At 33.9% G+C, this 16,716-nt stretch overlaps 1 protein-coding gene across 1 annotated transcript in view; it reads right to left on the minus strand.

Moving 5' to 3' along the window:
• Positions 1–5,533: 5,533 nt before the first annotated feature.
• The window catches only part of OTOGL (otogelin like), a 91,518-nt gene continuing 80,335 nt past the window's right edge, over positions 5,534–16,716 (minus strand). Inside the window, exons 54-59 of the mRNA XM_018080151.1 lie at positions 16,065–16,243; positions 15,633–15,741; positions 14,720–14,835; positions 13,081–13,126; positions 8,975–9,054; positions 5,534–6,586 (exon numbers count right to left, since the gene is read on the minus strand). Of these exons, the coding sequence (XP_017935640.1) occupies positions 6,386–6,586; positions 8,975–9,054; positions 13,081–13,126; positions 14,720–14,835; positions 15,633–15,741; positions 16,065–16,243 (731 nt within the window). The 3' untranslated portion in view covers positions 5,534–6,385. The remainder of the gene's footprint in view (positions 6,587–8,974; positions 9,055–13,080; positions 13,127–14,719; positions 14,836–15,632; positions 15,742–16,064; positions 16,244–16,716) is intronic.

Consider the following 16,716-nt stretch of genomic DNA (forward strand, 5'->3'; position numbering starts at 1 on the left):
CTAAGATACAAGGGAAAAACGAATACACATATTTATACTTCACATGGATACAGCACCGGCCAATGATGGGCCCGAGATTTGCGTGTTTGCTCTGGCCCTGCCTTTTCCCAAGCCTCATATAAAGTTTTCTGAGATCAGATGGCCTTCCTTTAACTTCACTGAACTGTGGATGTGACTGTTGTTTGTAGTAATTTAAAAACAACTCAGTGTAAAAAATTTCAGGTTTTTTTCAGTTTCTATGTGATTACCAGATCAAACTTCATTAAAATCTGTATAACTCCTTACTTACTTTTCTCCAGACTCTGATTGTTTTCTACAATACACATTTCTAGCCAGATACCCCTTTGTCAGTGTTTAAAATAAGCCTTAAAACACTTTTCCATGAAAGCACTAAGCACAGCTGCAGAGCCCATTTATATGTATTATGATCTTACAGAGGTCCCACAAAAAGTTAACAGCATAAAATTCTATAAACAAAGAATAGGTAAGAACGTATAGTGGTAGGATCACTGATCTATTTTACTGATCTATTCTGGTTCCTGAACAAGAACTCAGCTCAGAAAAATATATTGGGTCATCTCCACCTTTGGCCAGATCTGAAGCAGCAATTTCAGAGTTAAACCTACCTGAATATAATTCCCAGTGCCTTAACCCTCCCCAAATTGACCTTTTAAATAGAAAATTAGTTTTGCACTGTGTTCTTTGCAATTGAATTAGCTTAATAAGCCGATAAAAATTATTTACTAATAATAGAATAAATAAAAATCAGTGCCACCATATATGTACCATAAAAATGAGAAGCACTCATATTATTTACTGTGTATTTTCTTAGGTGCTATCATCACATCATATTTCTACATTGAGGTAGTGTCTTGTTTCTCAGTGGGTTGTTCCTGATTTTTACTAAAACTGTATGCAACTGAACTGTGAATTGCGAAATAAGGAATGAAATTTTTAACTAAAGCTTTATTTATAACTTGTAGTAAACAAGGCAGGCTTACTCTCATCAGAAAAATACCATTTTGGAGTTTTTATGTTACTCTGGCTCAAGGGCACACATAGTAAATCAAAAGCTGCCTCAATGAAACCCCTGATCTCAAAACACTGAGTCAATCTCCCTCTCTGAGAAGCACACACATACAGAGCACACACGAGTGTAATCACTTGAGTGCTGTTTTACCTATCAATGATGAAAGTTAGCTACTGCCTATTCAGCTGTTTTGCAAAGCAGACATACTCATTTTTTCCCAGAGAAATTTGTAACCATTGAGCACAAAGGGAGGTTTTATTAACTAAGCAATGTTCAAGACACCAGCAGAAGCCCTCTCAGCATTAACTTCATCAAATTAAGTGTGTGCGCACATTCCACCTTAATCAAAAGAACACTCCCCTAAACACAACCACTCCCTTTTATTCAGCATTTCTAGTGATTAAGTTTTAACATCATCCACTATTGGTTTTCTCCAGAATGCAACATCAGGACAAAAGCATTTCTTCAAGTTCCCTCATACAAAAACTACTCGTGAAAGTAGAAACTACACGTATAAGACATTTCTTCAGACTACCTCCTTGCAGTAAGATTCTCAAATCTTGGATCTTAGGGAATATTTTACCACTGATTTCAATAGGTATATGACCACCTATTTGGTCTATATGTAGAATTATTTTTCCAAATAGGTAAAAATTACAGTTCTTAAATGATCAGTATGTGGCTGCTAAGATCTGGTCAATGTATCGTATTTGCAGTTGCTACAGTTCATTGTCCTTCAGCTCTGAATATGCCTTTCCACCCTAAGCTGTGGTGACCTGTTAATGATAATGGATAGATAATTTCTAAGTTTCCTTGTTTTATAGGTAGCTTGCATATTCCACTTGGCACTTAAAGAAATGTTAGAGAAAATTTACTACATGATGTTATGTACAGACCCTCTCAACCATAACCTTTTTTTTAATAAAAGCCTTTTTTCTTTTGCATTAATGTTAAGTGCTGAAGTCTATCCCTCAGAAGACTTTTTATGTTCATGTGAATGTTTTTTGAAAATATATTCCCCAAAATAGTTGGCAGTGTGAAATCCAACCAACACCTCACTGTAACTATACAAATTTTCTGCTAGTGTTCTGGTCTTCATGCTGCCCCTCCACGATTGCTATATTGCTATGGCTATGTGTGACAACTCATTTATGTTTTGTCCCCTGTACTAGATCATACCACTGTGGGATTTTTCCATAGGACATACACCCACACATGATTACAGCAACAGCATCACCTCAAGGTAACATCTGGAAAAGGATTTGATGGAACAGAACTCAAAAAAATCAGTTCAAGTTAATGTTTTCCATTGCCACACTATTCCCAAGTGGTACCTTCATGTTTATTTGGCGGTAAGTTTTCACACAAAGTTGAGTCTCTGTAATAATTGGAAATTCGATTTTTCCTTTGAATTCTTATAAAAGGAGAGATGGAAGAAAAAGAGAAGGAAAGAACTATATAGAACCAATGCATAATAATGATTAAAAAAAAAATTAATTATCCAGGCTCTGTAAACTCAGTTTATCAGCAGTGTAGAAGGTCAAGAGAAAAAAAAAATAGTGTCAGGAAAAATGGTGAAGAAAGAGAGAAAGGAGAAAGAAAGGGGAAAGAAGCCACATCTGAAACAGTGCTTTGTCAGTGCTTAAGCACTGTGAACAGCTCAGTGACCATTTTTAACCCTGGAGTGTGTTCCTGTAATGCCTCCACCTTTCAGTATATTATGTGGCTTGTAACTATGTTCAAACATGAAACTGCAGGCCTGATCCTGCCTGAAAATTTCACCAATGCACAGGTTCATGTATTTGGGAAGAGCTTTGCCTACAATGTGGAAATAAATCACATAAATGTATTAAGTTTTACTTTTTATTTTTAGTATACAGATTTGGCTAGCCAAAAAAGGAGAATATTAGGTGCTTGTATAGTTATACTCTCAGATTTTATTAATAAAACCACAAAAAAGTGGCTTAAACCTAATTTTAAAAGCTGTGTTTCAAATTCTAATTGCATCTTGAGGCAAGAATTGGTCTTAACAAATGGCCTAGTAATAAGGTAATGGAATTATAAAAGTCAAATATAAATAATACAGGCAAAGACTTACTATTTTATAGAGGCATATTCAGGTACAATCTGATTCTAAGTATAGAGATTTATTTATGTAAATCCCTAAAATATCTGCATAGTTTTATGCGCAATCCTTTATATTGTAGAACTTCTGCAAGCACAGGTAGAAGAAAGCAGTGGTAATGTAGGAATGAAGGACCTGTGGAAGCAGCTACAAATGGGAGAAATGCCAAGGCATGGCAGGACTGCAGCAGGACTGCACTCCATCATGCACACTTCTCCCCAGCTCCTCACATTTTTCAATGACAGTGTGGGAGTTTCAGAAGCATGCATTCTCAGCCTTTCTCTTAGAGGAGTAGAAATTATTTGTCTTTGTTCCAGAGAGGGTAGGAGAGAGGGAACTCTGTGTATTAAAGGTCTTTTAGTCAATAACAAACAGGCATTAATTTTCATATTTAACTAAATAAGATTCAAGTTGGGTCAGTTTTCCAAAGCAGCTCACAAGACATCTGTGCAAATAGGGTTACACACAATCTGAGGCAGGAATGCAGAGTTGAAGAGAGATGAGAAAACCCAGACAGAACAACAAACTGCATCTACATTTATATTTAAGTTGCAGACAGAGCAACTTAAATTTAGAGCAGAACAGTCCTGCCACACTGCAGGCTCATTCAAATCTTCTATCAGCTGCAAGGCTGCAAGGCTTAGTTCACACTATATAAAATGTACCAATGACATTGTACCAATGTCATCTTCGTGGAGGTAACAGCGGTGGGTTGGCTGTCTAGGAAATGGTTCATGGGTTTCAATCTTGTTTACTTTCTGACCAGGCCAAAGCAGCCCAAGTTTGAAGTTTAATCGTAAAATGAAAGGCGACCTTAGCGCCACCCTATCCAGCCACACCGAAGGTGTATGATTTTGCCGCAGGTTTCAGTCCCTACAGTTGCATTTTAAAAAACAAAATTGGGTGAGTGGGAAAAAAAATATTTTAACACCATTTTGATATCATTACAGGTTGTCATGAAGTTAATTTTAAACATAACTGCTATTTTAATTTCCAGGTTTGCCCAAGATTTTGCATTAGCATTCTTTTTTGTGGCAAAGGTAAATTATTGCATCAACGCTGATTTATTATCACTCTGCAAAACAATGCTTATTAAATCCTTTTAATTACAAATACAGTTCTAAATCTTAGAAAAGCACGTGTCTTATAAAACACACAGCTGTTCAATCAAAACACATAAAGTGTTCAGTGATTATATGGAAAAAATGCTGTATTGTGAGAGCTTCCTTTTTATCAAATGCTAAATTCATTAATAAGTTTTGGGCCAAACTCTCTTAATGCAAATATAGGATTCCCATCTCTATGTTAAAAAATCAAAAGGCTCTAAGGATATATTTTTCTTTTAAAAGTTGTTCTTTTAATTTCCTGTAAGAGTAAATAAACTATGGCTATGACTATGATTTAAATTTCATTTCTTGCCCACGTGAAAAGTTTCTGTATACAAATTCTGACAGTGGTATCAGAGAACATTTTGGTTCTAGGCCCTGGTATCTAATACAACTTGAAACATCTGCCATACAAATTATAAAAATGTGCAAATGAAGCATATGTTTTCTCAAAGCGTCACTTTATTTTGATCACTGGGTTATCATTATTTCCTTAGAATGGTTAAATATTTTACTGATAATACAATGGATTCTTCCTTAGTTTTTAAACCAAGTCACTATTTTTAAGGATATGATGAGTAGATGAGTCTTGTTAGTAAAGACAGATTTCCCCAGATAAGCTATTTTTCTTTATAAGCCATCAAACTGAATATAACAAACATTTAAAGATTTGTCATACGAAGTAGCAAAATAGCCTTGGATTTTAAAGGGGTTTTTAAATTTTATACTACTTACTTTTCATTGTAATAATCTATGTGATAATCCAACCTTTTTGTAACTAAATGACAACAGCTTGAAATTAAAACTGTTTGTCAAAAGGTTTTCAGACTTTTAGACAAGAATTTTAATTCTGAATCAATTTTGATGATAAGGAAAATATTGTTATACTTTAAATGATTTTCATTCAGTGAGTTCATAAAGCAAAGTAATCTTATACAAACAAGCCTAAAATTGTATCCTTAATTTTTAAGAGAAGGTTATAGAGTATATTTAATAAAGGGGAGATTACATGCAGCCTAAGGTGCTGAATCATGGACATTCACAGCTTGATTGAGCATGAATAACTCACCTAAGCCCTTCAAAACATTTATTTTACCTGATTTTTTTTTCCTGGACTCAAAAATTGTGAAGCATAAATTCAGTCCAAATCTCAGTATTTTTTTTTAAAAATGCATTTTATAAAAATATACTGAATACAAATCTTCAGACTGGAAAACAAAGGAAGAAACCCATTATGAATAGTTAAAATGTTCTGGTATTTTCTAATAAATATATACATAGAATCTTACTCTATAGCTAGCAGACAGTCAATTTCTTTTCTGTGAAAAGTGAAAAATGGATATAAAATAGAATTTTTCATAGCAGAAACAGCTTTTAGATATTTTCATAAAGGCACAAAAGCTTGAAATCTTGAGCCTTTGCCTAGTCATGCTTCATATTTATAATATACATAAAAATTAAATATATGTCTAAGGTTTAAAGATATTATTATGATTCTGCTGTGTACTCTGAACATTTCCTACAAGTACTTACAGATCATAGTTGTGCTGTTTCTCAGTGACTTACAGTGTAAGCAGAGTAGAATCATTGATAACAGCTTAATGGACAAAAGACAGATTTTTAAACAAAAAAAAAAGTGTTGCAGTTCAACTTTCTATTTTTTAAATAAATAAATTCAGTCATTCTCAAAATGCTAATATGTTTCTTTCCCATTTAAACATGGGACCAGTGATAGTTTTCCACTGGAGGTCTCAAAGCAAATGAGCCATTGAGAAATTCTCAACTTTGATAGGTAGCCACAATCCAAAATTTTAAAATACTGGAAACACAGACATTAACCAGCTTTCAACAGCTCATCAGAAAGCCACTGAGTAGAAATAAATGATGATTACACCTTGTCCAAAAGGATTTACGTTTTCTTTCTATACATGCCAATATTTTAAAAGACAATTTGAAGAATAACAAACATCTTTACTAAATTTGTGAAAAGTTACATTATAAAGCATAACTGAGGACTTTTTTATATCCCTGCAGACTACTACAACCATCCACGGTCAAAAAATCATGTCTGGTGAAAGGAAACTCATTTTATTTATTCAGATTAAATTGTAACCACAGTAATGTTCAGTTCCATTGGCATGAGCAGTCTATAGGCTCCTGAAGGACGTACATAATTTCAGTGCCATTTCCTGAGCAGCGCAGTGGCACAGTCAGATTACGTGTTCCAATTTCTCGACAACATTTACAGAATCTTAAATGGCTATCAATATTGACATTGAAAATTGTTGCAGATGGGCATTTTCCATCACAAGAAGCCACGTTTACCTATAAGTAAAATAAGAACTGAAATTAGACATCTTAAATTTTGTTGCAAAAATATTACATTTCAAACTTCTCTGTGATTAGAACCCATTTTTACATTTGAGAAGGACTCTGGTCTAAAAAATTGTTTTAACTTCTAAAATTTATTCATTCTAAGTTTAGCCACGTTTAAAATATTTCTTTTTATTAAACTATTCTTTATTGTTTAATCATGTGTTAAATTCTTCTAAGGAAAATGAAGGGAAGTCTATCTTTCTCCTTGAAGGTTCAAGAGGAAAAGCATAGCAGTGGAAAAGCTTTCCCATTTCTTATTCATATTGCTTGTGACTGAGGGCTGTGTTATCACTCTAAGAAATGAATCCAAAAAGTAGATGCAGTAACAAATCAACAAGGGCACAGAGTGGCTAGAAAATTATGTGTGCTCTAGACTGATGTCACTTTCTCTCACTACTACATTATCTGAGGAATTTTCTTATCTGATAATCTGACAGAAAAAAAATAATAATTTTTAATTAAAAAAAGCAGTGTTAATAGCTGGGAAATTGAGATCTAGTTCTTTCTGTGATAGTTTTAGATCTGATTTCTTATGCAGGTGGGGCATATGAAAGATGCTTTGATCCACTCCCTTCCAAGCAGCCTGTGATGAAATGTGCCATATCCATAAAAATTAGACCAAAAAGTTACTCTGACAGCTTTTAAGTTTTCTGAAATTTAACGGGGGTAAAAAAAGACTTTGTCCTAACCACTAATAGTCCCACTTATTAATTAAAGAAATGTAATCATACTCTGCCCTTTCCAAAGTTTGACAGTATTAATCTGGCTAAAGAACATGTATGTAGTTCCAAACCAGTCAGAGCAGATACCACCACTTGATTGGCCAAAATCACGCAATTGAAAAAGAGTGCCAGTAGGGGAGCTGAAGAGGAAAGGAATTGGAGCTAAGGGTATGAATAGGAATTCTGAGGACATAAAAATCTGGAGGTACTTCTGGGTGAAGAGTAAGGGAATCTGGACTGTGCAAAGGGTGTGCAGCTATCAAGGAAATCAGGAGTAAGAAGATACTGGGAGAAGGGGGTTGTAATACAAATAGAAGTGGGATGGTGGTGAGTCTTTTCAAAGGTGGTTAGAGAGGGAAGGAAATATGATCTACAACAGAAAGTCATAAAAAGGAAGGCTTCATTTGTTGTGTCATTCAAGACATAACTTGGCCAATATTTTTATTGCTCCTCTCTGAACATTGTAGTTCTGCAGCAATGCAGAAGCACCACAGCTCCACAGAGCACTCTCATTAGTACTGCAGCATTGAATCATAAGATACTCTAGAATGAGCTTGTTTCCACTGCCTATCCATTTCCCTAAATGTTGTAGCTCTTAGTTAGCATTTCTGTCAGCAGGAAAGCAGAGATTTTCAAAGAACTGGGCAACAGAACAAGGATCTTTTCAACTAGCTTAAAAAACCTATGAGGTTTGACAAAATCTTTCATTTTAATACTCTTTATTAGTCAATACCATGTCTTTATTTTGTCATATTGCTGTGCCTTAACCTAAATTGTACTACAGTTACTAAAGTAACTGTAACTAAAGCTCTCCAGTGTCTTCTCTTAACTGGAAAATTACTGTAATTTCATCGATATATTTATACTCCCTCCTTACCAACCCTTCTTCTAAAACTAAATAAATACACCACACCCCCCTACTATTAAAATTTGGACATATCACTGTTGAACTTCTAGAGGATGTCTTTTAATATGTGATGATATTTTGCCTCTTCCCTAATGATTGTTTAGGTTCTTCAATAGAATCTTACCAGAGGCCTTTTGGAAGTCTTAAGCTACTTTGTCAAATGCTTCTCTTTTAAGTTCTACATGAGAAATACATTTGCTACTCGGAAATATCCAAGGTTTTGCAGATGGGGCTACACAAAAGCTGAGAAATGAGATGTCTTAAGTAGACACATAAATAAATGGGATCAAGAATTTATGATATGGAGACCCATGTTATGTGCAGGAGAAGATACACAGAGTCTAAAGGTCCTCAAAGGGGAATGGAGCAGTGTTTCCATCACATTGTAAGTTGAAACATTCTAGTCCTCTTTTAGAGTGGGATGTTTTTTTGTACTGAAGAGTTCAATGCTTTCATTAGTCACAAGCAATTATGGTGTGTATTTTTCATTTGAAGCCAGATGTTTTTCTAGTAGGAGGGCTCAGTGTTTCAGTCATTGGAACAGCTAGTTTTACTGTATTTATGAGTAGGATAACATTCCTAGGATAAAAGGTCTGCTTTTAAGAAGACAGCAGCATTTTTTTTGCTTGTTGTTCATTATAACCAATTTCTTAGTACTTGATTTGGCATGCCACAGGCCCAGCATCAAAACAGCTCTTTTATGCTTACCGGGCTTTGACTTATACAGTCATTTTTTCTTATGGTTGTCCTGATTGTCATTTTTTGGCAAATTCTTTCTTCCTTTTTGCCTGAAAAAATACAGAAAATGTATACTGAATTAATATACCTTTTGTGTTGCATTTGCTACCAAAAAAAAGTAAAACTATTAACATAATTTAAATAATTATAGTTTGTTTTCCTTAATGTACACACAGAAACTATTACTTCCATATCTTTTTTTAAATCTAACATATTACTAAATAGTTCTTGTGCAGAATTATTTGTTTTATAACTGGTACATACAAGCCACCGAGTGGCCCAAATAAGCTCTACAGATTTCAAAAATATTAAAATATGAATATGATTTTAAATTGCATATTTGGCAAGACAAATATAAGCAATGAGGAAAAAAGATGTCTCAAGTAATTTTGAATAGTATTAGAATTAATTCTGTTTTATTGAGAATGTTGAATGTAAATAGGATTTTAATTCTGCATTTTAGAAAATTTTCATAACTTAACATTGAGAAGGTGAAGCTGTGAACGTGATTACACTGATGCTATTTTGCAGGTTTAAAAATAAAATATAATTATATAATTTCAATGTATTTTTGAAAAAGATGTCCTTCAAGGAAGCTTTGAAAGAGAGAGATGCATCCATTTGCTAAATATGATGCACTTTTTATCACTAGATTTGAAGCATTTAGCACTGAGTCAGCATACAGAGCTAAGATTAGGGAAATACTGAGTTTTTATGTACAATCTGGGAGATATTGACAGGAGTTGTTTCCTTCTATTTGAAAAATAAAACTGTAGAGTGCAAAGCCATTTTTAACATATTAAAAATTAAAAATATAATTTTTCATGCTGCACTTATAAGACTGTTATTACTATCTGTGTAACAGAAGTTAATTAGATCTCCTATTTCACTTCCCATCAAAATCATGTATTACTTTTGCTGTGGAACCATTCTGGATATCCAGCATATAAAATAATAAGCACTATTCAGCAGAGTTTCTCAGCCTTTCACACATGCCTTTATGGTTGGGTGTACACAAAAAGAACAACTCTTCTGTTCTCCAGAAGCTTGTGAGCACTTTTATAAGATAATTGACCTCTGAGCAACCAAGATATTCTGCAACCACAACTCCACTGAGTATTTAAAACTTAGGTTTGCTGCAGAGTACAGCTATATTTTAATCTGTGCATTCAGAGTAAAACAAGATTATGTTACTGAATTAGCAAATTGCTGTATGATTGAAGTTGTTATCTTGCTTTTCCTTCCTCAGAAACACTTAAGAAAAAGTTCTGTGGTATTTCCATTAGGAAGTGTTTGCCAGCATGAGTACATGTAGACAATGCAATCTTTGTATTGCTACAAGTCATGTAGAGATATATATGACATTTCAGCATATAAAGTGCTGATGTCTAATGAAGACTGATGTTATACTTTTCTCTCCCCAAACTTGAACTGTAAAGATCTGCATTCAATATCAGATGTGTTTTGTTACTCACTCCTTATTTCAGCAATGAGTTTCTGTGACTTCCCTATCCTAAAAAGTTAAGAATTATGAGTGTAATGCAACAGTTTTGTAACATTCTGTATTTTCTGGTGTAAAAAGTATATATTACCACGTGGTTGCAATTGTATGTTTCTGCCCCACCCTCAACATTTTCCTAACTTTATAAAGCATATTATCTGTGACAAAGAAGAAATACAGCATAAATCCATATTTGCAAAGGTGAGACCAGACAATAACACACACTCTTGCTCTATTTTAAGACAAAAAAAAAGAATTCCATCAATAATTTCAGAAACCTGGGATCAGATTTAGAATCTCTTGGTAACCGTATTCAGAATTATGATTTTTTTTTCAGTAACATTTTTAGTACCACTAGCCTGTATAGTAAATTCATGTGCTAAAAGAAATTTCAGCAAGAGCAGGAGGAATAACCATAAATGGATGAACCTAATTCTGACAGGTGCTGAGCAGTGAACCTTAACCAGGCTTTAGAAAACCACTGATTTGGGAGACCAACAGAGGATCAGCATCTCTCAGTATCAGGCCCAGAACCATTAACTGCATGGTAACATTTAATGATGATGACAGCTATGACATATATATCAAGTACTGCTTACACTATTATCAAAAAAAGGAAAATACAGTATTAAAAATAATACCTGGTTCACAATTAATACTATCAGTAGGCACTACTGGATTAATGGCAAAGGGTAATAGACCCAATCCAGAACCTGGCAGAATCATTAGGAATAGAAGATTCTCATGAAATAAAAAACATTTCTGTATAAATGACATTTCATTAATTCTTACACTGCCAACTGCAATTTTTCTTTTAATAAAAGATGATGAGCTTTCCTGTTAGTCTTCTATAATTTAGAAACTGTGCAGCTGCTTCAAGTCTCACTAAAGATGGCCTAAACTTTATTACACTCCTGATTACACAAAACTGGAATGATGCTTACTTTTAAATCAAACTTTTGCAATGAGTCTCTCTATGGCAAGGTAAGAATTAAATATATGCACTCACTTTGCATGCATTAAATCAAGGTCTTTCAGAAAAGTTATTTGTCCCCATTAAAACCCCAACGTGTTGCAAGCTCTATTTATAAGTACTCTTCTTAACTGCTTCACCACAGGGCACATGCTTTTAGTTAAAAATAAAACAAAATAAAAATAAAATAGCATATAATTGTTTGAATGATATCTGGGGTTTTTAGCAGCCACCTCAGCAAGTATTTCTGAAGTATAACAATGCCTTTCCTGAGGCCACAGAATATGGCCAAAATTATAAATCTTCCTGATCAAAAGTAAACAAATAGTCAATAATTCTTAAGACTAAGTTTCTAAAAAAAGCCAACCTAATTTTGAGGGGAAGTTAAATATTTTTCAACACAGCTTATCTCATGAGAGAAAGAATATTGTCATTAAGATTGTAGCACAATTTGGTGTATTATTTTTCTATGGTGGTTCTCATTAAAAAATGTACTATATTGTATTAAAATACTCTTTATTTTCTACATTTTGTATACAATAGAATATCAGCATTTACAGTTCACTTTTTAAGACTAGCATAACTTGGTATTACTCTGTATTAGATAAATATCAAAATTCCCTTTTTTCATCAAATTATATAAAATACATTGCAGTTCAGTTTTATGTAATAACTGTATAATATATGGTTGTAAGTCTGTGACTTGCTAGTCAATATTATTAAGTAAACTTTTGTCTACAAAAATTCCAAAAACTAATTTGCTTATATATTTTACTCTAATGTTGAAGACAAAAACAGCCAAAAAAGAGGGGGAGGCTTTTCTGAAATGTTGAACGTGTTCTTGCTCTACACAATTACTTTTATACAACAACAGGTTTTTATATATAGATAATTATATACCTAGATAATAAAACTTTTCTTAGTCAAAATTGAAGCAAAAACCTGTTTGTTCTCAATCAATTCGTAAAATTGCAAAAATTATGAAATCTTTATGTCAGCCTGCGTCACATTTCATCATATTTTAAAGTTACACAGTCAGAAAATGTGTACATATTCCCAGTTACTAAAAAGTTGATTTTATATAAGAGTCACTATCTTCAGTATTACTATAATGTTTCCTCATTTGGGATTTTTTAAAAAGTATTCCAGTATTTTGGCCCTAGAAAATACATATTAGGGATACAGAATAAATCAGTAGGTTTGAAGACATATTGCAAAATGTCACTGAATTAGGAATCAATTTTAGGGGGAAAAAGTCCTTATCTTTTATGATGAAAATCATATAGGCAATATTTTAGAGCCATCTTAGTAATAAAGAGAATTTGTTCATTATTTTAATTGAGATAACTTTTAATCTTCCATGGGTTATATTTGGAGAGATTTGTTTATACTCCAGAACAATAATGTTAAAAATCACCAAGTCAGCAGCCAAATGAAGCAATAGCTTTTAACAAGAGTAGTTAGGTAACTAGAACAATTTTTATGTGATTTGCAGGGGGACTGCATGCTTTTTCCTTCTTTATGTCGCAGCAACTGAGGTTAAAAAACAAGCCCTCCAAAATCAAAGCCAAACTAGCACATATTGCAGCCTTCATCACTTACAGGTCTTGCAGCAGCCATCATTATACGTCTGCACAATTCCTCCATTCTAGGAAAATAAAAGGGGAATATAGCAAAAAACACTGTGCCTGATGAAAAGGTAAGATATTCCATGTTTTAAAGATGCTCATCTAATAAAAAGTAGTATCACTGAAATGAAGAGAATTACACAGATATGTGTCAGCTGAAGGTTTGGTTCACAAATTCTTTACAATCTTTGAAACTGAAAACAAACTCATCACTGCTGAAAGTTCAATAGTGTTCAGTTGGCATCTGATCTAGTCTCCTTTGAATAAATCACTTAGTTTCTGTAAGCGTATTTTTATATTATCCACTACCATCTATTTCCCCACCACTGAGACTTATTAGGATAGTTTAAAAAAATTCATGTGTATAGCCCAGAACTGCATATCAAGCAGTCAACAGAACACGAATAGCACTCTTAAGATAACAGCAGACAAAAGACATTTATTAGCTTCTATCTTTTCATGTGAGCATACATTATTTATATCATTAAAGAAAATCACTGAATAAGCTGTTTGAGAACTTTGGAGCACTTAAACTCAGATACTTAAATCCATATTCCTGAATGATCCTGAGATGCCTGTCAGAAGAGCTTTCTTCTCAGCTACTGGTTCAAGTCTATGTTCAACATCTCTGAAAAACAGGTCAGACTGACTCAAGAAGTTAATTATAGGGCTCCATTCTTTAAAATCTTAACCATTATTACTAAGGAAAGATCCTAATAGATGGTGTCAAAATGGTTCCAAGGAAGAAACTCAAGTATAAAGTCAAAGTAATACAGACACTAATTTTAGATAGTGTACCTTCTTCAGGATTTTTTTAAACAAATGCAACGGATAACTAGGACGTGTACTAAATTCATGATCTGTAGTCAAGGTTATAATTGTACTTACCCTCTCTACATATATATTTATTATTTTTTGTAGTTTATATTAAATATATGGTGTACTGTAAGTGCAAGAATTATAAGTATTATAAAGTTAGAGAAGTATTAAATTAGAAATTAAACTGTAAACAAATATGCAATGTATGTGAAGAACACACGTTCTTCAAAGAAGTTTATATGGGTATGCCACATTTACATTTTTAGATATGTGATGTAGGTAGATACCCTTTCATGTATGATATTTTTTATTATAAAAAGTTTATTTTAAGAGATAATAAAGTTTATATATACTCTGACATCTCTGTCATCTTCCTAATCTTTGCACAACTTAAGGAATTTTTAATATAGCTGACTTTTATATGCAGCATTTCTGGATTGCTTGATCTGATTTATTTAGTCTATGTGCACTACGAACTTGGTTAATTGTTATTCTAAACTAAAGTAAGACACAGTGATTAGCATTTTATATAGTGGTATGTTAAGCATGATTCCAATTCCACAATATTTTAAAAGCAGTCATCAAGACCCAAACCAAATTTTTATACTGCTCATAGACACTTTGTCAGTTGAAAAGCAAACAGGAGCATAGCAAATAACTGCAAATTGCTAGTTTACATGTTTTTACTTACCACTTTTTTAATTTAAAGGAACTACATGAGCTATGCATGCCTTGTCAAGTGTAAGCCAAACTCCAGAGCAGTTATTATGACTTACCTCACCCAAAGTACAAACCTTTGTACAGTCAGTGTCATTAAACGGGGGGCAGACAACACTTGATCCCAGTATGATAGCCCCTGCAGCAGTCTTAGCACATTTGTAGTTGGTGCAGTTGGAGCTCCAGGTGCTTCCTTCCTGAATATATGAACCAAAGCCATTGTCAGGGAAGCCAAAACATTTCAGCTTTATCTACAACTTCCAATGTCTCTAAAACTGGTGCCCTCATGCGGTAGTACCTACTGGAGTGGAAAGTCTTGCATACCACCCAGAGGTGACAAGGAGAAAGACCACCCTCTAACTACCAGTGACTACTCCTTCCTGGAGCCATGATTCTATTCTCCAGCACGCTGTTCAGCATGGGTGTCTTAGTGCAGAATTAAAAGTCTCTGTGCCTGTTAGTTTCTTTTGCTCTGAAAGCAATGGGAAGCATGAACCAAGTCATGGCCACATCTAAATTTCCATGTATGGGGATGCTGACACACTATCAAGATCCTGAACCCCAGTGCTTCAATTTGCACTCTTCCTTTCTGTAGTAACCAGAACAAGAAGAGTGGCCCTGAGAAGAGGGTCACTGTGAACTCTGAAGCTCTGAACATATCTAAATCACAGTACATGACTTAGAGTTTAAATTTGAACCCTTCCGTGCACTTGGAGCATATCCAATCTTAAGTAAATTATGACATTTACATATCTTTATAGAAAATATTACGAGCAATAAAATGAAATAAGGTATTCACATAGTGTGAAATGGCAGGTCTTTTTAAATAAACACACTCTTGCTATCATATATCATAAATAGTCTGTAAGTGTGTAAACAGCAGCAAGGAGGCATGTAGCAAGACTGAAAGCATCAGTTAACTAAGAAATGACTGTGAGACACCTATTTATTGTATTATTATAGTTATTTCCTACCTCTGTCCAAAGACACCTACCTCATACACAATAAGTGTTCCATTCTCTGTATGAAAAGAGCAGGACACATTTTGACACATACCACAACAAGTATGGTGACTGAAGGAAGGAATATATATTTGATGCTGGAAAGAAAGGAAAGAAAAAAAACAAGCAAGTATTTTTAAACATATAGGATATGGAAATTCTTTGATTTCTAAAACTAAAAATACCAAGAAAAGCAATATACGGATGGATGGATGGATGGATGGTCAGATAGATACATTTACATATGCTGATAGAGCCTTCCTCTAAAAATAATCCTGTAGACACAAGGTACACATCATCACTGTTAAGTTCTCATACTTGCTGAGTTAAAGGACTAGCAAAAGTTTTAGTGAAAACTTTTATCCTAATTGTGCAGTTGTGCTCACAAATTGCATCATTCCTGTATTTTAAGAATACTCACAGCTTCACATTGCTGGGAACAGTTCATCATTGTGAAATGCATGGCATTGTATCCTGTGTTCTGATCTTTTTCTTGTAAACATTGTACAGTGTAACAAAGGTCTCCATCCAAGTACTGAATTATTGACTGTCCAGGATTCAGTACTGTGACCTCTTGGAAGATGCACACATCATCCTTCTCTAAAATGGAAAGAAATAAATGTTACCAGAGGGGGACAAAAAAATCATCAGACAAATTAACAGAATCACTGGTAAGACAAAAGTAGGGCAAAGTCCTATGCAAAAGTATTCTAACTTTTAGACTTGACTGTTTGTGGTTTAAATTACCAAAATAGAGGGGGAGAAAGTATAATTCAACTTAAGAAAATCCTACAAAATGTAAAACTGCCTAAAATTGATAGTGTTCCTACAACGGAAGTAAAAAAAAAAATGTGTTGTTCTTACTTTTAAGGAGTTCTAATATTTGACATTCAACTATTCTGCACATTACAAAATGTAGCCTTTCTGTCAATTAAACTAGTATGTCTCCAATTACCTGTAGGCCAGTAATCTGCTCAAGCTGTACCATAAATGTGTGCTTTGCTCCTTGAGGCAGTTTAGCCTGGGCTACTGTCAGGACTGCAGCATACCTCCAGCACCCCCATGCACAGTGC

Source organism: Manacus vitellinus, unplaced genomic scaffold (genome assembly GCF_001715985.3).
Source record: "Manacus vitellinus isolate BGI_N305 unplaced genomic scaffold, ASM171598v3 scaffold_5_pilon, whole genome shotgun sequence".
In the NCBI taxonomy this organism is placed as follows: domain Eukaryota; kingdom Metazoa; phylum Chordata; class Aves; order Passeriformes; family Pipridae; genus Manacus; species Manacus vitellinus.